This window comes from Lontra canadensis, unplaced genomic scaffold (assembly GCF_010015895.1).
Source record: "Lontra canadensis isolate GAN:19392208 unplaced genomic scaffold, GSC_riverotter_1.0 scaffold27, whole genome shotgun sequence".
Taxonomy (NCBI): Eukaryota; Metazoa; Chordata; class Mammalia; order Carnivora; family Mustelidae; genus Lontra; species Lontra canadensis.
In genome coordinates this window covers 6,145,773-6,172,181 of record NW_022631021.1, presented here as the reverse complement: position 1 = coordinate 6,172,181, position 26,409 = coordinate 6,145,773, and the positions used below count along the sequence as shown (strand labels likewise).

The 26,409-nt window shown below is 35.3% G+C and overlaps 1 protein-coding gene across 9 annotated transcripts in view; it reads left to right on the top strand.

Moving 5' to 3' along the window:
- FAM135A (family with sequence similarity 135 member A) overlaps positions 1–26,409 on the top strand; it is a 124,529-nt gene that overhangs the window by 32,683 nt on the left and 65,437 nt on the right. For 5 of the 9 annotated variants that reach the window (XM_032864428.1, XM_032864429.1, XM_032864431.1 and 2 more), the window contains exons 5-10: positions 11,495–11,634; positions 11,744–11,814; positions 13,439–13,612; positions 17,085–17,211; positions 17,903–18,056; positions 21,955–22,032. In XM_032864428.1, the coding sequence (XP_032720319.1) occupies positions 11,495–11,634; positions 11,744–11,814; positions 13,439–13,612; positions 17,085–17,211; positions 17,903–18,056; positions 21,955–22,032 (744 nt within the window). Of the gene's footprint in view, positions 1–11,494; positions 11,635–11,743; positions 11,815–13,438; positions 13,613–15,386; positions 15,504–17,084; positions 17,212–17,902; positions 18,057–21,954; positions 22,033–26,409 lie in introns of all 9 variants that reach the window. The other 4 variants (XM_032864430.1, XM_032864432.1, XM_032864435.1 and 1 more) reach the window with 2 other exon arrangements.

The following is a 26,409-nucleotide window of genomic DNA, read 5'->3' as shown; positions in this document are numbered from 1 at the left end:
AATGAAGAAAATTTAGAGCTAGAGACAATTCATTTTATGTCGGGAATCTATTACTGTTAACAGTAACTGAATAATTTCAGTAATCATGAAGGGAAATCACAGAGTTAGAGCTTTCAGTAAATTTTGTATAACTTATGAAACTTAAGTCCATTTGGCATTAGAAACCTCCATTTTGCTTTAGCTAGTTTCAGTAGTTTCTTTCTGTCACTTCCATTATTTGTCTTTTTACCTGGCATAACAGATAGTGATAATTATATTGGCATTTGCTTTGGCCTCCAAAACAGGGAGTTAAGAGATTATCACACTGTAGTGCAATTATTTGCTTGAATGTTTCTATTCAAACTAGATGGGGAACTCTGAAAACAAGGGCAGGGTTCTTATTTATGTTCCTATCTCTTAGTTCCCAATATTTTAGAAGCTTAATTAAGTTACAGTTAAATGAATGCTCACTTGTTCACAAAATAAATAACAGATATCAATGCCAGCTGTTCAAACCAAAGGAAATGGAAATGTGAAAGATAGTGATAGGAATAAAATATAAAATATAAATAATCATGACTTAATATAAGTGTTTGTAAGCCTCTATCACTGGTCTCTAAAAGTGTAGATCTGATGTTTAGTTTAGCAGATAACTGATAGGCAAAGTGAAAATAGAGTTATTTTCAACAAGGAGTTAGGGCACTAAATTAAGAAGTTAAGTGGAAGTATCTGATAAGTACTTGCTGAGGGCCTATTATGTATAAGATGTAGTACTGACTCCTAAATTAAAGCAATGAAAAAGATACATGTGATTCCCCACGTGGATGGAGGTTATCATCTAGGAAATAACTAAAAAACAGAGAAGGTTTCAGATTCAAGACAATAAACAGACTATACACATATGTTTGGATCTTTTTGTTTCTAAGACTCTTTGGTAATAGCAATATAAAACACAAGAAGGAATAGCAAAATAGTTCAGTAAGTTTTTGCAGGACAGAAAACAGAAGTGAGAGCTGAACTGCCTTTTGGGACACCTTCCCCCGGGGATTTGAGGGAGGTACAGCAGATGAAGGGAAGTAAGAGTGGGCCTGAAAACAGGGATTAATTAAAGGTTTGTAATCAGATCAGCTGTGATAGTTGAGCATCCCCGATCTAACTGCAGAATGTCAGGAAGATTAGAATTTACCTTAGAACAAAAACCTCAGGACTTTCTCTAAATAAATTAGCATGGGATCATAACATATTAACACTTCAGAGTAAAGCACTTACTCTTTTGTATGTGTGTTTGGTAAAAAGCAAGTAACATGAAATCTACCCTCATCAAATTTTTAAGTGTTTGGTAAAGCATTGCTAACTGTATGCATATTGTTGTCAGCAGATCTCTAGAACATTTTAACCTTGCATGACTGAAACTCTGTATCATTAGATAGCAGTTCCTCATTTCTCCCTCCTCCCAACCCCTAGTAACCACCAATCCACTTTCTTAGATAAGTGTGACTATATTAGATCACTCATATCAGTAGAATCATGTAGTGTTTGGCCTATTTCACTTAGCAGAAGTCCTCACAGTTCATCCATATGTTGCAGTATAGAATTTATTTCTTTTTTTTAAGGTTGAAAATATTCTATTATATAACTAATTTTCTTTGCTCTTTCATCTACTGATGATATTTAGGTTGTTTCCACCACTTGGCCATTGTGAATAATGTGGCAGTAAACATGGAAGTGCAGATATATGTTCAAGATCCTGTTTTCAATTCTTCTGGTTAAGTACCCAGAAGTATAATTATTGGATCATATGATAGCTTTATTTTTAATTTCTTGATGAATCTCCATACTGTTTTTTATAGTAGCAATACCATTTTACCACCAACAGTGTACATGGGTTCCAGTTTCTCCACAAGTGCTGACCCTGTACATAATGCTATATGAAGTAAGAGGTATGAGACATGGACCTTGCCTTCAAGAAGTTTCTTTTTCTTAGATTCTCTTCCTATCCATCTTCATTTCACTCTTTTTTATAGTTTCAACTGAAATGCTATATTGTCCACAGAGCCTTTCCTGAGTTCACAGACTAGGTTTAGCCTTGTAAGATAACATAGCACTCTATCCTCTGTCATGCTCAGCACAGATGTAACTTACAGAATTAGATGAGGGCAGGAAAAGTGTTTTTTTGTTTGTTTTCTTTGGTTTGATCTACATAGCTTAGAACAATGCATGGCACAGTAACTATACAGTAAGTAATTAAAATTTTTTTGGGAAATGTGTCATACATTTTTAAAGATCATATAACATATTATTTTGTTAAATAATAGAATGAATGCCCAAATAGTCAACCCTTCATTTAAGAAATAGAACATTACTAGTACCATAAAAGCCTCCTGTATACCCCTCCTAATTTTCGTGTTAATCATTCTTTTCCTTTCTGTATAGTTTTATCACCTACGAATGTTACCGAAGTATATATCTGATATATACCCAAGTATATATCTGGTTGAGTCTGGAAAAACTGAGTAGTAAGCACACCCAGTTGTGTAAGAAAGCTGCAGTATCACTACTATTAAAAGTACTATTAAAAGTATCACTACTTCACTACTATTAAAAGAAGGCTCTCTGAAGGAAAGCTAACTAGAGTCTTTGGCTTATGGTATGTTTCTGTATAGTTAAAAAGTTCTAAGACTCCCCTTTGGGGAAGTTAGTGGGCAAGGTCAGGAGTGAATTATGTGAAATTTAGAACTCACCATATTCAGGACTTCTGGTAAGGTTGTAATGTGGTGAAGTATTAGATATCCAAAACATGGAGTAGGCTGACTTGTATTTAAACTTGACATTTAACTTTTCCTCCTTCAATTCTCAGGAGTAGGTCAAAGCAGAAAACTGTTCAGTAAAACGACTACCCTCTTATGATACAGTCAGTAGGGAAGAAACTTCATTGGTTTCTTAGACAAATCAAGCAGTGAAACCAGTCTGGCCAAGTGTTTATTCTTAGGGTGAAATGGTACCATGGCAGTAAGGATCTTTCAGGTGATGGACCTCAACATAGCTATTTGTTGAGGCTCACAATCCAATATTTATTAGTCATGTTCTGTAAGGCAGAAGATCAACATAGCTATTTGTTGAGGCTCACAATCCAGTATTTATTAGTCATGGTTAGTAAGGCAGAAGATTCTTTGGAATCTTCCTTTACCATCGTCCTAGGGATTCCCTTTGCCTCTCTTCCACGGTATATCTTTTTAGTAACATCTGTTTTTCTTTCTTGGTTTACTCATTTTGGTGGATCCTGTTTCAATATCTTTTTGAGAAAAGTGGCATAGGAACTTTTTGAAACCCTACCATGTCTAAAAAGGTCTTCATTCTCCTCTTGTTTGAAAGTTTAGCTAAGTATAAAATTCTAGGTTGGAAATCTCTTTTCTTCAGAATTTTGAAAATAATATTCCATCATCTTTTGGTTTGTAACATTGCTATTGAAAATTCCAAAGTCAGTCTGATTGTTGACTCTTTGGGTGACCCTTTTCCCCTTTCAGGAATCTTATAGAATCTTCTCTTTGTTTCTAGTGTTCTGATGGCACATAATTTTGTACCCTGGGTCTCTTGAGTATTCATTGGGCCCTTTTAATCTGGGAAACATATGCTTCAGTTCTGGGAAATTTTCTTATTTTGTTAATGATTTTCTCCTATTTTCTCTATTCTTGCTTTCTGGCACTTTTGTCATTCAGATAGTGGATCATAATCACTGGTTCTCTTAATTTTTAGGGTTTTTTCTCCTTTTTTCCATTTCTGTCTTTCTTCTGTACTTTCTATTGTACTTATTTCTCCAACTGTAATCCTTTTTCGAGCTTTTAGATTTGTTGTTTCTCCTTTTTTACCTTTTCCTCTGTCTTCCTCCTTTCTTTCCTCCTTGTTTTCTTCCTTACCTTTGATCCCTTCTCCTTTTCTTTTAAAATCCAAATGCTTGTTTTCTGAGTGTTCTTCTATCACAGGAACATTTTCTACAGTATCTTTTCTCTACGAACAATATTGATAGGCATTTAAGTTTTTCTTTTTCTTACAAGTTTTTTTTTTCGTTTTTGTTTTGGTCCCTAACTTGCATGGTAGAAGCTTTCTTCCAGCGTCTGATAGTCCTCAGTTGTATATACGTGACTGAAAGTAAAGTTAATTAGAACTTCTGAGAGCACAGTTGGGACTTGTCTCTTTGATCTTTACATAGGATGATGGTGAGCCATTTGCTAAGGAATTTCTAAAGTCAGTTGTCTGTAGATCTTTTTTTTTTTTTAAGATTTTATTTATTTATTTGACAGAGAGATAGAGAGATCACAAGTAGGCGGAGAGGCAGGCAGAGAGAGGGGGGGAAGCAGGGTCCCTGCTGAGCAGAGAGCCTGACACGGGGCTCAATCCCAGGACTCTGAGATCATGATCTGAGCAGAAGGCAGAGGCTTTAACCCACTGAGCAACCCATGCACCCCTCTATTATAATAGATCCATATAATATCTATTAGAGATGTATTGGGTTGGTCAGATTCCATGTGTCAAGAAATGTGAAGAATCTCAGATTTTATTCTATATATTGCTGAAAATAATTCTTCATGCTTTCTCATGTTTCTGTACATCTTGTAAGCAGAGACACTAAAGGACTTCTGTTCCAGACTAACTTTTTAAGGATGTTTGTATTAGTGAAGAGCTTTGGAAGATATAGATAGTATCTCTGGATCAGAAGCTGGATTTGGTTACTGTACAGTATAATAAACAATGTCTCCCTCTAGTTCAAAAATTAGACAGGTTTTCATATAGCCCCTAATAAAAGATTAAGGTTTCCTAAGCTTAGAGGTCCTCAGCCGTGACCTAAAACACACTGTATGTGTAGCAGCCACCTGGGCTTGCCTCTGTATCACCCCCATGGAACTTGGGTGAATAAAGACAAGGGAGGGACGCCTGGGTGGCTCAGTTGGTTGGACAACTGCCTTCGGCTCAGGTCATGATCCCGGAGTCCGGGGATCGAGTCCCACATCGGGCTCCCAGCTCCATGGGGAGTCTGCTTCTCCCTCTGACCTTCTCCTCGCTCATGTTCTCTCTCACTGTCTCTCTCTCAAATAAATAAATAAAATCTTTAAAAAAAAAAAATAAAAATAAATAAAGACAAGGGGAACTAACTAACTGATGTGATTGATCATGCATTTTGTGCTGCTTGCTGTGCTATAAGTAACAAAGTCCTTCTCTGACCCAGGAGTCTCCTGTCTTCCAGCACCCATGAAACTGTGGCAGGCTAGCTTATTAGCTTATAAGTAGAATAAAATCTTAGATTCCTTACACTTCTTGAAATGCCGGAGAAGATGTTTTCTATTTCCTTCCTGGAGAGTAAAAATCTAGCTGCCAGCGTCTGGAAACCCAGTAGAAAAGGAGTGTGTATCTCTGCATTCAGCAGTCAGTATGCCTGTGTTCATATACTCATGCTCTCAGTTTTGCCACATGACTTTCAGTTCATGTTTTATCTTCATGGAATAAACCTTTAGGCCTCTATGAAGGTGAACAAGGGGCAGGAACCTAATGGCTTATAGTTGAATGAGAGGATATACAAATCTGTTCTGTTCGTTGCTGAAAGGTCACCTCCTCAACTAAGCATTGCCTGACTTTCTTCTTAAAACTGCTACATTTCTTACCCTCTTTTCTCTTTACTTCATAGAACTTATTATCTTGAAACATAGTATATCATTTACTAATTGTTTTTATTCTTTATCCTCCCTCCCATTAGAGTGTAAACTCCATTAGGTCAGAGATTTTTATTTCTTTATTTTGCTGTATGTCCCCCAATACCTAGAAAATGACTGTTATGGCACATGCTAGATATTCAGTCAACAAATATTGCTGGATATTGTTGATTGGATGAGTAAATGAATGATTAGGAGGAACTTGCATATCTTTTGCCCATTGCTCCTGATTTGAGAATAAAGAGTCATTGGCTCATCTTTTTAAAAGCTTTAAGTGTTGATATTAATTGAGGATATAGGTAATTTTCTCAAAAGGTTAATTACTGTCATTCCAAAGCAATTTAGAATAATGTATTTTGTACACAGTTTCTTATTTCTTTGTTAGAGTCCCTTTTAGGGGATTTCTAATGACAGTATTCCTTTTTTCTGTAGGAGTATTTCTAGCCCTCTCACTCAATAAATGTTGGATATAGTTTATTGGTAGAGCCAATGAAGTTGACTAAAAAATAATTTAAAAGGGGTGGGCTGTGAGATAGGAACAAAAAAAGTGTGATGTCCAGATAGCCAAATGAAGAAGTATTTCAAGAGTGAGAGTATGTGTAACGATTTCTGATGCTAATTCTAAGTCAAGTAAGATGAGGTCTGAGAATTGACTGTTGTATTTAGCAAAGTAGAAGACAGTAGTGGTGTTACTAAGAGCAGTTAAGTGGGCCAAAATCTATTTAACATGTGAATTATTGTTGTGTAAGAATTTACCCCCAAACTTAATTTAAAACAAACATTATGTCATAGTTTCTGTGGGTCTGGATCCAGAAGTTGTTTAGCTGCTTTCCTCTGGATCAAGAGGTCTGTTCGTTCTCCTCTATTCACCAGATTAACCATGGGTCTTTGTTGGAGGAATTGTACAGGGATGTGATAGCAGGAAGTAAGCCATCTGGGAGACTGGCTGTTACAAAAAGGGGCTAAAGGCTGAATGAGGGGATGAATTGGGAGATGTTGAATAGCAAAGAATCTTTTGAGGAGTTTTGCCAGAAAAGGGAGCAGAGAAATAGGGAATTTGTCCAGGTGTATCTGTAGGTAGATGTAGTAATGGAGCTTAAAGAATTTCTCTGGTTATTTTCTCATGAAATAAGAACCAGCGTTCTCTGTTGAGACAGGAGGACAGAAAATAATTTACAAAATAGTCATCTAGAATTGTGGAGAGAAAATGGGTTTGGAAAATATAGTATGATTGCTAAGCAGCATTGAAGGTTTATTTGAGATTAGTGATCATGAATTAAAGTATAGTCAGAAGAGTTGTGTATTTTTCCCCAGCTACATTCAGTGTGTGGGTACAAGTGTGTATGTGGATACAAGGGCAGGAAGTTATATTTTTAAAAGTTGAGATTTATCTAGGCAGCTATGAGTGATAATGATGAAGTATGAAATTTAAGATGGGTAAGGAGGAAAGGGAGATCTTGAGAGAAAGTACAGGGATCAAAAAAAAGGAGTGTAGGTTCATGGAACCTACTAAATGGGGTCAAAAGATTGTTGAACTTGTGGTATTAGAGAGAATAAGCTGTAGAGAGGATGTTGATTGAACTTTAAATTAAAGAGGGATTGCAGTCACTGCTAATGTAAAAATCTAGGGAATGACCATAGGAATGAGGAGCCAAGGAGGGCTAGAAGGCAAGAACACTTAAGGAGAGGAGAAAGAGAACCCAGGAAGTGTGATGGCTAGAGTAGTTTTGGAGAAAGTGACCTTAAATTAGGAAATAAAGCCTTCAAGAAATGAAGGCTTTCCAAAGGGTTTGTAGTGACTGCAAACATGAATGAGACGGTGAATGATACTGTCCGAGAGGTGCAAAGCTGGTGGTAGGGGTAGTTTTAGAAAGGAGAGACCAAGGATGTCTGAAAGCATTAGTAAGGAACAAAGAAGCTCCAGGTTCAGTAATAGTAGGTATGTAGAAGCCCCCACCTGAGAGGGCTACGCTGGAGTGGCATCCTTAGGAAATCAGTAGCAAAAACTTGTGCTTTTTGAGGCAGCAGATTCTAATTTCACATTACATGGGTGCTGTAAAAAAAAAAAAAATCTACTTTCCATTGAGGAAAATTTCTTCCCCTTCTCGGCTCTTCTCTGAAATATTACAGAAGTTTGATCTACTTCAGATTGGTTTTCTTTCTACTTGGTTTCCTTTGAGATATTTGAAAACTGTCTCAGACTTAGCAAAAATTTTATGGATGGTACCAATAACTTTTTTTCCTGAACCACTTCAGAGTAATTTGCCAACATGATGCTACATCATCCCCACATTACTTCAATATCTATCTCCTCCAAACAATAACATTCTCTCCTACGTAACCCCAATAAAATCAAGAAATTATTATTGATAGATTGCTACCAACTATCCTTAACCCATTCAAGTTTTGCTAGTTCTTCCAATAAAGTCATTTATTTTTTTATTTTAATTTTTATTGTGTTATGTTAGTCACCATACAATACATCATTAGTTTTTGATGTAGTATTCCAACATTCATTGTTTACATATAACATCCAGTGTTCCATGCAATAGGTGCCCTCCTTAATACCCACCACCAGGCTTACCCATCCCCCCACTTCCCTCCCCTCTAAAACCCTCAAGTTTGTTTCTCAGAGTCTACAGTCTCTCATGGTTTGTCTCCCCCTCCAATTCCCCCCCCTCCTTTACTTTCCTTTTCCTTCTCCTAATGTTCTCCACGTTATTCCTTATGTTCCACAAGTAAGTGAAACGTATGATAATTGACTCTCTCTGCTTGACTTATTTCGCTCAGCATAATCTCCTCCATTCCCATCCATGTTGATGCAAAAGTTGGGTATTCATCGTTCCAGGTGGCTGAGTAATATTCCATTGTACATATGGACCACATCTTTATCCATTTGTCTGTTGAAGGGCATCTTGGCTCTTTCCAGCTTGGCTATTGTGGACATTGTTGTTCTGAACATTGGGGTACATATGACCCTTCTTTTCTACTACATCTGTATCTTTGGGGTAAATACCCAATGGTGCAATTGCTGGGTCATAGGGTAGCTCTATTTTTAATTTCCAATAAAGTCACTTATAGAAAAATGATCCAGTTCAGAATCATGGATGATAATTAATTGTTATGTCTCTTTAGTCTGCTTCATTATGGAACAGTTCTTCAGTCTGTTTTTGACTTCTGTGACCCTGAAACTGTTAAAGACTATAATCCTATTAATGTCACATTACTAATGATGTTAACTTAGATCATTTGATTAAGTCTCCTTAGACTGCTCCACTGTAAACTTACTCTTGTGTACCTCAAAAGGTCTGGGTTTTTTTTTTTCATTCATTCATATATACATCTCATACAGACTTAGGAATTTCTATATTATTCAATGGATATTAATGTATTACTATCATAATTTATTTTGATGCTCTGTTCATCCCCCAAAATGACCAGGGGTAACCTCTTCAATCTAGCTTCCATGTCCTTTTGAAGTGTCCCCTCATTCTTTTAGCACTTATTTTCTGGTATGAAAAGATGATCCAAACTTCTTTTGCCCTATCTGTGCCCCAGCCCTGGAGTTATGAATTTCTTCAAAAGCTCTGGTTCCTTTAATGGAAAAGAATATTATGAAACCAATATTTGAAGCTGTGTTGCTCTCAGGCCCTGTGAGTGGACAGAGCTAGTGAGTGCATGTATGTACACACACATATATTTACATATGCATATACAAATTTACACCTGTCTTTATCTAAATATATACTGCAAATACCATGAGTTCACATCAGTATTTCTAATTTCAGTCTGTTACAGGATTCATTTTACATTTATATCTATTTTCCATATTTGTACATCCTTTCTCTGAAAGATTTCAGTGAGAAACCTCTCATTATCCTTACTATATTTTCTTATTTGAGCAATCGCTCATAGGTGCCAGTCTCTTGTCACTGCTCTCTCCCTTGGGATCCTCTCCTTACACCTCCTGGGCGTCAGCACCTCATGCCAGGTCACTTCTCTGTGTGGATGCTCTTCCGATACCCACTTGAACGTACTAAGTCTTTGTGCTAAGAGTTCCTACTGTAGGGATGTTGGCCTCACCTTACTTTGCCTCCATGAGAGTGTATCAGGTTGCCACTGCCCACACCCACCCTCACCACCATTCATTCTTTTTGGACTCCTGGCCTTGTCCCTGACTGCCTGTCTGCAAGGACACCCTCCTCACCTAATTTGGGCTCCAGCACCCGCCCACCTGTAGCCTTAGGTGTTCTCCCACATAGTTGCCCTTTTCATCTTGCTTGGGCTCCCAGTACCTCACCCTAAATCAGCCCTCCACCAGAATTGCCCTCTTCATCCTATACAGGCTCTGACATCAGGTAATACTCCATATGGACACCTACTTATTCCCTTTAGACTCTGGCATCCCACTCTGTGCTCCCTGCTCTGCAGAGATGCCCACCTTATTTAAATGTTTAAATTCCTCCTTGTAATGACCTGATATCAACAACCTGGAAGGAGGTAAACCAATTTTTATAAGTAAAGGGCACAGTCTTCCACAAGACTGAGCTCACTTCAGACATAGGGTCACACTTCAGGGGTCCACAAGCTACCCACATTTCTGATTAGATGGCTACAAATTCAGGGTTCTTATTACCCCTTCAGGTTTGATAAGTCACTAGAACAACACACAAAACTCAGGAGAACACTCAACTTAATTATGGTTTTATCATAGCAAAGGGATACATAACAGAGCCAGCCAAAAGAAAAGAAGCATAGGCAAAGGGCAAAGTCTGGGAGAGTCCCATAGTTGTGAAGCTTCTGTTCTCTCCCCAAGGAGTCAAGATGTATTACCTTCCCAGAAAGTTTGTGTGTGACAATATGTGAAATATTGCCAATCAGGGACGCTTACTTGATTGAATCATTGCTCAATCTCCAGGCCCCTTTCCCCTCACTGGAGTTTGGGTTCACATGATGTGTCTCAGGCCCCACCTTTCTAGTCACATAGTTGGTCTTTTGTGGCCAATCCCTATCCCGAGTCATCTCTTTACCATAAACTCTCTGGGCCCAACATGAGTAAACTCCACTACCACCGCGACCACCACCACTAGCACCAGCCCTGAGCCTTAGGTGTTCTTCCGTGTGGTTGCCTGTCCTGGGAAATTCTAAGAATTTAGAAGCCACTTCCAAGGGATTGGGACAAAACCCAAACAAATTCTATATTCCAAGGGATTAGAGGTTACCACTCAGCAACCAGGACAGTGGCCAATCGAATGCTTTATTATGCATCTTTGGAAAACTAAATTGCTTCCTTCTGGGAGTACAGATCAATTATTCCTCATAGAATATCTACCTTGAGGGGCATCTGGGTGACTCAGTTGGTTAAGCATCTGCCTTCAGCTAAGGTCATGATCCCAGGGTCCTGGGATTGGTTGGGCTCCCTGATCAGCCGGGAGTTTGCTTCTCCTTCTGCTACTCCCAACCCCACACCCCCATCCCCGGATCGTGCTCGCTCGCTCTCTCTCTCTCTCTCTCTCTCTCTGTCTCTCAAATAGATCAGTAAAATCTTTAAAAAAAAAAACCAAAAACTACCTTGAAATTTCCTGATGTACATTTCAGATTAAAATAAATTACACAACAGTTTTATAGTGGTTATCATGTACTTCTTTTTTATATAGAAATTGTTAAACTTTCAGAAATGTTCTAATACTGCTATAGAAAATGATAACAGCACTGGAGTAATATAATCAAACTTAAGGTATTTAAAAGTATTAATTTACTTCTATTATATTTTTTCCTTTTTACCTGTCAGTTACATATCTTATTTGTTTTAGGTATGACTTTAGCCTTTCCAGCTTCAGTTCATGATTCTCTGATTTGCAGTAAAACATTTCAAATTCTGTATAAAAATGAGGAGGTTGTTTTAAATGATGTCATGATCTTCAAAGTTAAAATGTTGTTGGATGAAAAAAAGGTAAACATTTCTTCATATATATTTAGATAAGTATTTTTTTTTGTAGAGCCTCCAGGCATATTTCTAACTTTAAGTATTCAGAAAACCTTATACTGTAATTTCTCTTCAGATTGAAGAAACCCTTGAAGAAATGAATTTTTTATTATCCTTGGATCTACACTTCACAGATGGAGATTATTCGTAAGTAGGCTATTCAAACAATTAAAAATCTTTAGTTTCGGGGCGCCTTGGTGGCTCAGTGGGTTAAAGCTTCTGTCTTCACTCGGGGTCCTGGGATCAAGGCCCGCATCGGGCTCTCTGCTCAGCAAGGAGCCTGCTTCCTCCTCTCTCTCTGCCTGTGTCTCTGCCTGGTTGTGATCTCTGTCTGTCAAATAAATAAATAAAATCTTTTAAAAAAAAAAATCTTTAGTTTCTCATAACTGCTACCTATTCTCCATTTTCTAGTTAGAATTTAGCCTCTCCCTTTCTTGTTTATTTGAACTACTTCTGTCTAATCATGGAGTCTCATGAGAGTAGTTAGGGCTACTCTTTTGTACTCATGTCAATTCCATGAGCCCCAGGTAGCACATCAGACAAGTTGAAGAAATAAATAATTTCCTAGACTCTAGAAACTCCACTGTTGGTATAATACCACTACTATGAGACGTTTAAATATAACAGAACTCTCTTTCACTGTCTCACTGACCATCTTTCTTATGGCATAAGTGATGCCATCTTTAGGTAGGACTCTTAATATTTAGAGAGTTTTCAAGACTGATGACCTTATACCTTGCAGTTGTTTGTAGTTTGTTAATTCCTAGAGCCTTTGAGGAAATTTTAGGACTGGCTACTCTGAACTTGCTCACATATCTGAACATGCAGTCATATATTTTAGGGACACAGTGTGCTTGTGTTCATTTAAAATAAGAATCAGAGATTTGTTTAACAATTTTATTTTTGTAGGGTTTTTTCCCTCATTTTAAACGTACTTGTAGAAGTACTTCTTGAAAACTATACATAAATTTAGGCAACACTTGTAGGATAAATGACTAATAAGTTACTTTTTGAAAGGTCTACTTGAGATATCCTCTTTACTATCATGGAGGAATAAGAATTTTTTTAGGTGGTAGCACTGCTCCTCTGTAAAACTTATTGATTACAAAGAATTCCTTAAGGGATTAAATTTTAAACCAAATCAAAATTTTGTAAATGAAGCAAGCTGAAATGAGTAAGTAGTTTCTTAACTATGGGTACTTATATATATGAGTTAAAATACATATATATATGCACACAAACATACTTTGGAAATCATTCTCATAACAATTGTTTTAATTTTTTATGTGCATAAATCTAATAACAGACTAAATATCTGTAATCAAATAGCTACCAATTGCTTGCTTACGTTCAAGCAGCACTTAAAAACAAAATTTTATACAATGAAAAATAATTTTAACTATCTTTTTGGGATTTATTACTATAGGATTTGACCTATGTTATACTATAGCCTTAGAATGAACAGTATTCCCTATGGAATAAAATTTAGTGAAAGATAGAAGTAATTCCTAATCAAAAAAGATGCATTTTATAGGGGCATTAGTGAAAAAACAGTCCATATCATGGACTGGTAGAAAACTAAAGGTAAAATCTGATGATTTTCTTATTACTAGATTTCAAATTTTTGTCTAATGCAAATGTACTGCTTTAAAAATTATTCGCATTTTAAGTTTTAAAAAACTAAGTGTTTTGATAATTTAAACTACTCTACAGAATATTAGTCTTTACTAAATACGCCATACTTACGTGCAGATTGTGTTGCTTTTTCTAGGGCAGACGATCTGAACACCTTGCAACTAATAAGTAGCCGAACATTGAAGCTGCATTTTAGCCTCCATAGAGGCCTTCATCATCACGTTAATGTTATGTTTGATTACTTCCACCTTTCTGTGGTGTCCGTCACAGTCCATGCATCATTGGTTGCACTGCACCAGCCACTAATAAGGTAAATTTAACCAATACTCTGGTCCTTATTAATGTAATATCTTTTATTTTATAGTGTAAATGTATACTTTGATAAAGGTAATTGAAGTAATAAGGAATTTCTATATTTATAATTATTAAATAAATGCTTCCATTTTATACTAGAGTAATAAAATAACATTTTAGAGCATGGGAACATTAGATTGGTAACTCTTTTAATACAGAAATATAGAACAATCTTTGTCAAATAAACTGACCAAGAAAAATAGTGTAGTGTGGAAGTATACATACAGCATTGATTAGTCTGTACCTGTGTTTTTAAGCAATGCTGTACAGTGTTCATACTCTGAAAAAGTATATTCATTTTTTTCTGTTTCTTTGTCTCATCTGGATCACATAAAATTTTCTTAAATCTGGGCGCCTGGGTGGCTCAGTGGGTTGAGCCGCTGCCTTCGGCTCGGGTCATGATCTCAGGGTCCTGGGATCGAGTCCCGCGTCGGGCTCTCTGCTCGGCGGGGAGCCTGCTTCCCAATCTCTCTCTCTCCCTGCCTCTCTGTCTACTTGTGATCTCTGTCTGTCAAATAAACAAATAAAATCTTAAAAAAAAAAAAAATTTTCTTAAATCTGTGCTATCCAATAATTCTTGTTTTCTAAGTCATTAATCAATTTTTTGGCTCTTTACTAATAAAGTTTTTAAAGTGTAACCTGTACCATTTGAGCTTAAAGGAACCTAATATTCTAGATTGTAATAAATACATTCATATAGTTATTTTTCTGCCCACTTCCATAGGGAAATGGATTGTTTTTCATTGTATAAGAATACGTTTCAAGCTCTTCAGTTTTTTACAATACAACATCATCCATTTGTGGTATGGGCAACAGATGGACACTTTCAAAATCAGTAACTTATATGAAAAGACTCCAAATTAATTTGATTTCTGAACTGTCTACAGTTCTTGTCAATTTGGATTCCAACAACTGATACTTCAGGGTTATAATGTTAGACTGATTGATCAGAAAAACCAAGTAGGTAATTCTGTATAATTACCCTGAGAATATATAGAATACCAATACAAATTAACATAATGTCCACAAATAACAGCTTCCCATGGTGCGTATCTTTACATTCTTTTACCTCTTCCATTGTGTTGTCCCGTGGTTGCCTTGAGAGCACAGGGCCAGGAGGAAGTCTTCCCCTTTCCCCTAATGACTTGCTTTGCTTTCCTTACTCTATAGTTAGATCTGTAACTGGTTGTTGTGCTCTCTTTGTCTTACCTCTTAAACCTTCGAGAGCTTGTTCTCTTGGTTGCTATAACTTTTGTATACGACAGTGTTCCTGTTATATAATTTTATTATAAACTTTAAAAAATTTTAGATGTTGATTGAATAAATTAATATGTAATAACATGATAGCTGAATGAAACTTCTTTAATAAGAAAGTGACTTTTTGAAATTAAATTTTCAAATAAGTAGTATACAATATTACTTTTTTAAAAATTACATGTTAGGTTTTTAATGCTTAAAGTTTATTGATAAAATACATTTCTTTAGTTTTCTGAATCTCCTGTTGTAGTTTCAGTAAGAATCCTAACTGAAATATTTGAACCGTTCCTTTTTCTTTATAACTATTTGTTTTCTTTCTGTATAATGCTTAGTTTCTCTTCTGAGAAATGTACAAACAATTCATAGAGGTTAGCTCAGTTATTCATGTTGCTGGCTAAGGCCCGGACTAGAGTTAGTGATATTTACATCACTAATCCTAGTGAGTTAAATGTGTGCTTCCTCTTGCAATGCAGCAGTTTTTGCCACAGACTAGTAGGAGAAAGAGGCAGCTCATCTCCTAGAGACTGTCTACTGGAAGAAGACATTTTTGGCTCGCAATTAGAAGCCAAGAGGATTAACTGTTGGCTCTGGTTAGTGAGTGGGAAAGACACTGAGGTGCTGCAGCAGCTGAGGTTGCTGTGCCTTAACCAGCTGCCATGGGCCTTCGTATCCCCTCTCTGGCGGCTAGAGCCTCGCCATGAAAGAAGCAGCATCTCTCCCTGCCTTTTTCCTTGCCTATAAATGAGAGGTTGGAGAAGGGAAGCAAGGAAAGGGTAAAGAAGAGCTTTATGCTGGTGCATGTTGGTAGAGGGGTCATGTTAAGGGTAACATTCCTCACTATGCTTTGACAAAGTTTTTCCTGAAGTTTCATTACAGATGGGCTTTTTTCCCCTCTAAACAAAATGAAACAATATTTTACAATCTCATCTTTTTAAGTGTTATTTTTATTAAAACAATTTCTATGATTAACCCAACTACAGACCTTAAATCAATTATTTATAATAAGTGGAACCCCAAGGAGATTTCTTTCTTTGTTTTTTTACATAGCCTATTTTTTTTTTAAAGATTTTATTTATTAATTTGACAGACAGAGATCACAAGTAGGCAGAGAGGCAGGCAGAAAGAGAGGGGAGGGGTAAGCAGGCTCCCTGCTGAGCAGAGAGCCCGATGCGGGACTCGATCCCAGGACCTTGGGATCATGACCTGAGCTGAAGGCAGAGGCTTTAACCCACTGAGCCAGCCAGGCACCCTTTACATAGCCTATTTTTATATTTGAGCTTTTTAAAGTATAACTTTTATGACTCAATTCTGAAAAACACATTGTAGTAAGTGTAATTTACCATTGACTTGAACCTCCCTTCTTTGCTGGGATATGGATATTTAATATTTGCAAAGCAAATTGATTTTGCAAATGAAGACTGCTTTCTGCTTATGGCAAAGTTGATTCACTTTTCTGTCTTTTCCCTTTTGCCGAACTGCCAAATTGTCCAAATGCTTTGGCCTACTTACAATTAGCCAATACTTTATCTCAAAATTGCATATGATTTTAAACATTCAAGCAGAATATGCTTATTGTATAGAATTTATAGTATATTAAATGTAATGTTAATACTAACAGCAGGAGTTCGTATAATATGGATTGAGACAGTACCTTAAACTACTTGAAGATTGTCTTAATGGCGTTCATAGACTTGTAGTAAAGGGAAAGGAAATATCTTCTTTTTGAGAAATAGAGAACAAGTAGATTTAGTAATTTCTCTTTTACTACATTTATGTAGGAAGCTCTTTATTTCTGTAAGTAGAATCCATATATGATTTTTAGGTTTTTAAACTCGGTACCAGTTCTGACAGTCCAGTATTTCCAAATTAAAGCTTGATCCTCATTTGTCGTTTAGCTACTGTGGATTCCACAGTTTTATCTTTAGAATTCTTTAAGACTTCCTGAAGCCTGATTATGGAGAAGTTACCTCAGGCATCTAGTCTTAGTTTTTTATATATTCATTGTCTTTTCATAATTATTCCAGTTATTTAAAGGAAAAATTTAAGAATACTTTAGAAATTATAACCTTGCAAAACCCTGCTCTTTATTCTTACAAGATTTTCTTTTGTAAACATTTAACATTTAAATAGACTGTTATGGCAGTAATAATGTGTAATACTTATTCCTCCAGCTTTCCTCGCCCTGTGAAGACTACTTGGTTAAATAGAAATGCACCAGCACAAAACAAAGATTCTGTGATTCCTACTCTTGAAAGTGTGGTCTTTGGTATTAACTACACAAAACAGTTATCGCCAGATGTAAGAACTAATACATTTATACTCCCTTTTTTCCCTCTTATTTTAAGTGATGTGTTTTTTAATTGTTTCATCTGTGAATGTGATGTTTATTAATTGTTTGAGCTCAACAACTTACAGATCAAGTTAGATATGATCTTAACAAATTATCTTAACAAATTATTTATTGCAAAAATTAACCTCATAAAGATTTACCAGATTTAATGGGTAGAGATCTTTGACAGCTAGTGCCTTTTTAAACTTGTTACTATCACTTCTTGCTCCCTTAACAGAACTGGTAAGTCACTCAAAGGAGCTCGTAAAGATCAACTGCCAGAATTGAGACCCAGCTTGCAGTATTACAAGTACAATTGCTATTCCCTTGGAAGGAAAGGGGCTTATGCTGTAAAAGCAGAGTATCTGTCCCTCAGTGCAAATGGAATTTGAATCTCAAATTTTCAAAAACCATAATTTAATCTGCTTGCTTTAAAAACCCACTGTAATTGAAATTTTTAGAGTCACATTTTATGTTTTTAAATAACTTGTATGAATAAGAGCAACTCCCTACAATATTGCTGATTTTTTTGTGTGTGTTTTCGAATAACTAACTAATAAACGCTTAGGATTTTTTCCTTTAATTTTCTAAGTTTCAAATGTAATGTATTTAGATTTTTGGTAACTAACACTCTATATCCCAAATCTGTTCTTTGTTTAGGGTTGCAGCTTCATCATTGCAGACTCCTTTCTACATCATGCCTATCATTTTCATTATACACTTTGTGCCACTTTGCTGCTAGCCTTCAAAGGATTGCACAGCTACTTCATTACAGTAACAGAAGAGATTCCCTCTTGTCAGAAACTAGAACTGGGTATGTTAAAAGTAGCCAGACCTAACATATAGTTCAATTCTTCTCTTCATTCTCATTTTGCTAGTTAGCTGCTTTGCCATAGTTTTTCTATGCTAAAACTATAATGTTTGTATGCTTCAGTTTTACTTCTCTCTCAATTCCATCTTTTTTGACTCTTGATAATTACTTTCTGCAATTGAAAAAAAAATTTTTTATGATATTGAGAAATAACTTCTTGGTGTTAAGTTTGAAGTGAGTCTTTTGATAGCTTTTTATAAAATATATGTCAATATTCTACTCCTATTAAAATCAGAAAACATACTAGAAAACAAACGTAATTACCTACAGAATTTTGGGAAAATACACTAAATCTGTGCTTCTAAATAATTAACAGTCTAAGCAGATTGTAGGTACTTGAAACATTTTTATACACATTTGGCTTTAAGTGATCTCAGATCTTAGTTCTTTTATTTCAAATCAGAGAATAATAACATTACTCAATTTTAACATTTTGAAATTTATGTAGATCTCTAAAAAAATCAACCTTGGTTTTAGTCCAACAGTAATATCTGCATATATGCTATAGTACGCAACAGAAAATCACATTACCTTGATTTTGTATATACCATTTGTAGATTGCAACATGTATTGTGCAAAAGATAAATTTTGGGGATTAGCAAAAATAAGTTTTTATTCAGACCTTTTATGATAGTTTAAAAAGCTTTTCTTTTCAAACATCAGGTAGTAGCTTATAATAAGCACATTTTAATTATCTCTTCAGAATAAATTAATTTTATCAATATATACTTGAATAAATCAAGAATTACTTTTAAATTTTACTTGAATTAATCAGTGTTCTTTGTTTATTTCTTTGTTTCTCAAGGATCTCAGTCTTAACAATATTGATGCACTCTTAAAAATAGTCACTGTTACTGAAAATAATTATTGGGCTTGAGAGTCATTAGCCTATTTTTATAATTGCCTATTTAGGGATACAAAAGAATTAAAAAACATGTAATGATTTGTAGCTCACTTAAATTCAGCTGTGAGAAAATGCTGGATATTGTGCCACTGCCTATCAGCAGCTACTCCAATGGATATGATTAACAGATATTGTTCAATTGACCATTTGGAATACTTAATTCAAGTATCCCAATGTTTATACAGAGGTACAAGCAATAGGAAAAAAAATTTTTTTTACTCATATATTCTTACCCAAGACAAAAATGGTGGAATCCTTTTGATTACTGTTCTCTGAAATACTCTTCTTCCTTGCTATTTTGTATACCTAGAATTCTTCCATTTCCCTTAGGAAAATCTATTTCCCTTGGGAAAATCCCTTAGAAAATGAAAGAAATGTTTGTAAAATAGAACTAATTTAGGCTATCATTATCCTCAACTAATGGAAAAATTATGCTCCATATATTTTTTAATTTGTTTTTTGGGAACTCCAACACATCTTCTTAGAATCACATTTATAAATTTTGGTTAATGACAAACTACCAAGCTATTAAACCACAATATTAATGAAGGACAGTACATTGTACTTGAAAAATGGAATTATAAAAAAAGTGGTATGGAACTCAGAAGCCAGTGTATGATGGTATTTCTACAAGAGAATTTGTTCATTGTTTAGGTGTTGAATGATGTGGTAGAATTCATAGAGGCATTATCTTGTAGTTTAGAATGCATGTTTGGCCATTTCTGTCACTAGTTTTGGGACTGTATATACGAAGTGGATTTCATTTGAAAGATAGGGTGATCAAAGGGAACCAGATGTGTGTGACTAGGAGGAAAGATAAGGACATCCAAAAGGCAGAGGGTGTAAAGTAGCTCTGGGAGTGAGACTTCTTAATGTGTGAGTTCCTTGGGATTTTTATGGCATCTACTTTGTCAGGTCTTGAGCTAGATGCTGAGGAAAAAATAGGGTCTCTCTCTTTAAAGAGCTTTGACTTCTCCTCTTCCTTTAATAAGTGATCAGTCCAGCATGGGGATGAAAGGAGAAATGGGACCCAGAGAGATGGGACTTCCTGAGTTTTTAATATAGAGAGTCGTATATGAGGTGGACCCATAAATACCTGTATAAGGAAGACATCTATTTGCATGTAATATTCAAATAGACTTAATATGTAATACTTGAGAATAAAAAACACATGAATCACATTTTAACTTAGAAAAAAAAATTTTCTTTAAAAAGATGTTTGCTGGTAAAATATATAATTAGTAATTAAAATGAGCATCTCTTCAAAGCACAGATTTATTTCAAATACACAGTATTAGCACAATTGCTAGTTTATTAATCTAAGTCAGCATGATAATTCATTTATCAGGTTTTAAATTTTCTCACAGTAAGGATGGATTTTATGTTATATGAATTCGTTTGACCTTACACATGTAATATAATATAGAAAATATCATAATTAAAAGCCCTTCCTTATATTTAATTTCAGGAGTTAGTTACTAAATGAATATAAACTTTATTCCAGATTATTTGATAAAATATCAGAAACCAAATTCTAAAGCAAACCTAGACTCTAGTCTTAAATAAGCAAATAATAGTGATAAATAAAATTATTAGTATCTCACACATCCTACCTACTCAAAATACATTTGTTGAATAAATGAATTAATGAAATGGCACAATACAGTTTTTGTTGTTACTTGAAAAGTATATAGACATCAAAACAAAGATGATTACAGTTTCCTAGGGATTTTTAAAATCAAGACTCATCTTCAATAAATATTTATTGGTAGCATTTTATGTTATTCTTAAAATTTTCATATTTATATTTTGTTTATTATAAATTTTAATTTATCTTGAATGTATCTTCTAGGGAACATCTAAAAATTCTTTTAACTGTTTAAAACAATTACATATTCTGAATTATTAACATTATTTATTTTTATCCTAGCAAAATTAAATTCAAGTACTAGATAATACTTCCATAAAACACTGTTGACTAAATATCATTATATTCACCAGTTTTAATAAGTGGATATAAAGTAGTTTTGGTTTTCTCTTTTTTTTTTTTTTTAAGAAAAATTTGTTTATTTTAGAGAGAGAGAGCAGGGGACAGGGGCAATGGGAGAGGGATACAGAGTCTCAGGCAGGGTCCATGCCGAACATGGAGCCTGACACAGGGCTCGATGTCATGACCCTGAGATCGTGACCTGAGCCAAAACCAAGTGTCGGACAATTAACCAACTGCACTAGGCAGGTACCCCTAAAATAATTCTTGAGTAGAGGATGTTTATTGTATTTCTTTATACTATTTGATATTTTTCTTGAGTTTTCAATTAAGTATATACTTAAAAGTCTTAAACTATATCATGCTTTAAAATATGTATCTAAATTCTATTCCCTCTTTTAAAATAATGCCTTAAATTCCTTTCTGCTTTTGCCATTTTCCTTTCTCCTAGTTGAATGATGTACATTTTTTTTTTTTTTTTTTGATGACATGTAGTTAAATACTAGTTTGGTACAAGGAGCTCTTACTGGAAATGGAAGTCTGGAATCTAGGAAGTTCTGGAATCTAGGCTTTGGCAAATCACGTAATCTTTCTAGGCCCTAGTATCTACACTTGTAAAAGCAGGGGTTGATCTAGCTCATCTCTTGAGATCCCTGCCAGCTCTGAAATTCTGAGTTCAAGAAATTAAAACAAAAAAATAATATTGGATTATGAAATGTTGAATGGTACATACATTTAAATAGAAACAAAAAACAAAGCAATATAAACTTGAATGTACATCATTTGCAATTCTAATAAGCTAATTAACTAACTGAAATACTCTGCTTTAGTGTTCTAACTGCACTCTCAGATCAATACTAAGTCAACTAATAAGAAGTTGGAAAATTCTAGTAAACTTTGTTGTAAAAGGAGTATTAGTAATTAGTGATGTGTGTAATCCTTATAACTAGCCAAGGCCAACATGCAGGTCCTTTATGAACGCCTTCTCAGAAGAAAACAGCCACGAACCCAGAAAGACACCTGTCTAGGTACGTTTAAAATAGGTTAAGTAAGTAATCCCTTTTTATTAGTATGAAACTTTGCTTTAAATTAGTGTCAAATTTCATAAATATGTATTTATTAATATAGAATGTTTCTACCACTATTAGTTTAGAACTTCTAGGATCAGTTTATTTGTAGATAACTTTGGTTAATTTCTTAATTTATAATATTGCAGTTTGTAATTAAAACTTGAAATGGTAAATACAAACCATGGCTTTTTTCCATATTCTTTTTACAGTTCCTACAAAGAGCACTTTTTGGAAACCATGTTTATTGCCAGAATTTGTTGGTTTAATGATATTAAAGAAATAAAGAAACCACTTCAGTATCTAGTTTTGCTTTTTATGTCAATTTGGATTTTTTTTTTTATTGTTCTAAACTTAACAAACAAAATAGTATCCAAAAAAGGAAAATAGTATCAAATCACCACTATTCAGATATTACTGTTTTCAGGGAAATATTCTGATCTCATTATTTTATTTATATATTTCCCTGTATATTTTAGACTTTTGTTCTTATATAGCAATAATACTAACTTACTGTCCTTTCATAGTATATTGAAGGTTTTTATTTTGTGTTGCATAGACGCATTGCAGTTTTTTTAAAAATTATGAAAAGCTGTAGAAATAAAAAATAAGGTCATAGTGTTTGTTTCTTGGTTTTCAGAAGTATGAAAATAAGGAAATTAAGGAGAAAATATCTTTCTTATTACTTCTGAGATGAGAACTAGCTCAGAAAAATTTAAGTTAGGCCAATTTTCACTAAAACTTTTAATGGAAAAACTGATCATATTATCAGGAAAGAGAAAAGAAAGTTTAAAGATGTAATTATGGTCATTATTTTAGAATACATATTTATATTCTTATAAAATGAATATAAAATTAAAGAAGTCATAGTATGAAATTTTGATCATTTCTGACATGTTTTAGTGTCCTTTTAGCAATAAAAACATACTTCTTGTTTAAACTATTGTATTGCCAGCCTATCAGTTTACATTTGAGTATTCTAAAATTCTAAGTTAACTGTATAGGGTGCTGCTTATATAAGTCCTATATAAAGAAGGTCCCAGTTTTTGGTTGGGTGGGAAAAGACCTGATTCAAACCACAGTGGAGTTAATTAAATAATATCTCATTGAGATATTAGCCTTAATACCTAGTATTATAATGGCATTTTCTGAGCCGTGTTATAAATATCTGTTGAGTAAATGAATAAATGAACGGATGGGTGGTTTAGAAAGTAGATTTAGTCTACATTTACCATTTGACCTAGCATCCTCACTTTTGTTAACCTATATCATAGAAATATGAGTACTAGTGTAAAGATTTATGTATAAGCATGTTTATTATAGTATTGTTAGTGACCAAACACTGAAAATAAGTGCCTATCAATTGACAAAGATTAGAATATGGAGGAAATCTAAGGCATTCACACCAAGGAATATTATGCAGCTATTAGAAAAAAAATAAACTTTAGGGCTGCATACCAGATTTCTATGTAGAATTGCAGAGAGAAAAAAGCAAATTGCAGAAACGTGTAAAACACAATCATGTCTTTGTAAAAAAGTGACTCCAAACCTCTATACTTCATTTTATTGTACTTCACAGCCACTTCATTTTTTACAAATTGAAATTTTGTGGAACCGTGCATCAAACAAGTCTGTTGGCAATACTTTTCGAACAGCATTTTCTCACTCCATGTCTGTGTGTTATGTTTTGGTAATTCTCACAATCTTTCAAATGTTTTCATTATTATTATATTTGTTACAGTGATCTGTGCTCAGTGATTTTTGTTGTTACTGTTGTAATTGTTTTGGGGGCACCAAGAACCACATCCACGTAAGATGGTGAACTGATTAATAAATAAGTGTTCTGACTGCTTCACTGACCAGCTTTTCCCTCATCTCTCTCCCTCTTCTTGAGTCTCCTATTCCGTGAAACACAACAATATTGAAATTAGGCCAATTAATAACCGTACAGTGGCCTTGAAGTGTGTAAGTGAAAGGAAGAGTTCCACATCTCTCATTTTAAGTCAAAAGCTAGAAAGGATTAAGCTTAGGCAAGGATGATGCCTTGAAAGCTATGATAGGCCAGAAGCTAGGCCTCTTTCACCAACCACTTAACCAAGACGTAAATGAAAAGGAAAAGTTCTTGAAGGAAATTTAAAGTGCTGTTCCAATGAACACATGAATGTTGAGAAAGCAAAACAGCCTTACTGCTATTATGGAGGCGGTTTTATTTATTTATTTTTTTAAAGATTTTATTTATTTATTTGACAGGCAGAGATCACAAGTAGGCAGAGAGGCAGGCAGAGAGAGGAAGGGAAGCAGGCTCATCGCTGAGCAGAGAGCCCGATGCGGGGCTTGATTCCAGGACCCTGGGATCATGATCTGAGCCGAAGGCAGAGGCTTTAACCTGCTGAGCCACCCAGATCCCCATGGAGGCAGTTTTAGTAGCAATTTCACTTGTGTGGAATTTAAGAAACAAAACAGATGAGCATAGGGAAAAAGAGAAAGAGAGAGACAAACCAAGAAACAGACTCTTAAGTGTAGAGAACAAACTAATAGTTAACAGACGGAAGGTGGGTGGGAAAATGGGTAAAATAGGTGATGGGGACTAAGGAGTACACTTGTGATGTGCCTGGGTGATGTATGGAAGTGTTGAATCACTATATTGTATACCTGAAACTAATCTTATACTGCATGTTAACTAACTGGAATTTAAATACAAACTTAAAAAAAAAATCAAACCAGCCACAATATTCCCTTGAGACAAAACATAATCCTAAGCAAGGCTCTAACTCTCTTCAGTTTTATGAAGGCCAAGAGAAGTGAGGAAGCTAAAGAAGAAAAGTTGAAAGCTACTAAGATTGGTTCATGAGGCTTAAGTATAGAAACTGTATCAATAACATCAAAGTGCGCAGGGTGACGAGCAGGTGCTGATGGAGAAGCTGCAGCAAGTTCTCCAGAAGATCTAGCTGAGATAAGAAATGAGGGTGCCTACACTGAACAATGGATTTTTAGTGTAGACAAAATAGCCTTCTACTGGAAAATGATGCCTTCTAGGACTTTCATAGCTAGAGAGGAGAAGTCAGTGCCTGGCTTCGAAGCTTCGAAGAACAGGCTAACTCTCCTATTAGGGGCTAATGCAGCTGGTGACTTTAAGTTGAAGCCAGTGTTCATTTGCCATTCTCTAAATCCTGGGACTTTTAAGGATTACGCTAAATCTACTCGGTCTGTGCTCCGTAAGTAGAACAAACAAAGCCTGGATGACAGCCCATCTGCCCATAACATGGTTTACTTAGTATTTTAAGCCCACTGATGAGACCTACGGCTCAGAAAGAAAGATGCCTTTCAAAATATGACTGCTCATTGACGGTGCACCTGGTCCCCCAAGAGCTCTGATGGAGATGTTCGGTGAGATTAATGTTGTTTTCATGCCTGCTTAACACAGCATCCATTCTGCAGCCCGTGGATCAAGGTCATTCAACTTTCAAGTCTTATTATTTAAAGAATACATTTTGTAAGGCTGCAGCTGTGCTAGGTAATGGTTCCTCTGATGGATTCAGACAAAGTAAATTGAAAACCTTCTGGAAAGGAGGCATCATTTTGATGCCGTGAAGAACGTGTGATTCATGGGAAGAGGTCAAAATATGACCATTAAAAGGAGTTTGGAAGAAGTTGATTCCAACCCACACGGATGCCTTTGAGGAGAGGAGTTCAGGACTTCTGTGGAGGAAGTGACTGCAGTTGTGGTGGAAACAGCAAGAGAACTAGACCTAGACGTGGAGCCTGAAGATGGGACCAAAGTGCTGGAATCTCTTGATCAAACTTCAACAGAGGAGCACTTGCTTCTTATGGATAAGTGAAGAGAGTAGTTTCTTGAGATGCAATCTACTGCTGGCGAAAATGCTGTGTTGATTGTTGAAATGGCAACAAAGGGTTTAGAATGTTACCTAAACTTAGTTGATAAAGCAGTGACAAGTTTTGAGAAGATTGAGTCCAATTTTAAAGAAGTTCTGCTGTGGGTAAATGCTATGAAACAGCATCTCATGCTACAGAGAAATCTTTCATGAAAGGAAGGAGTCCATGGATGTGACAAGCTTCATTGTCTTATTTTAAGAAATTGCCATAGCTACCTCCACCCCTGCTCAGTCAGCAGTCATCAACATCAAGACAAGACCCGCCATCAGTGAAAATATTACAACTCACTAAAAACTCAAATGGTGGTAGTATTTTTTTAGCAATGAAATATTTTTAAATTTATGTACATTTTTTAGACACAGTGCACATTTAATAGGCTACAGTATAGTATAAACATAACTTTTACATGCATTTCTGATATTTAGGGAAACCAGAGCATTTATT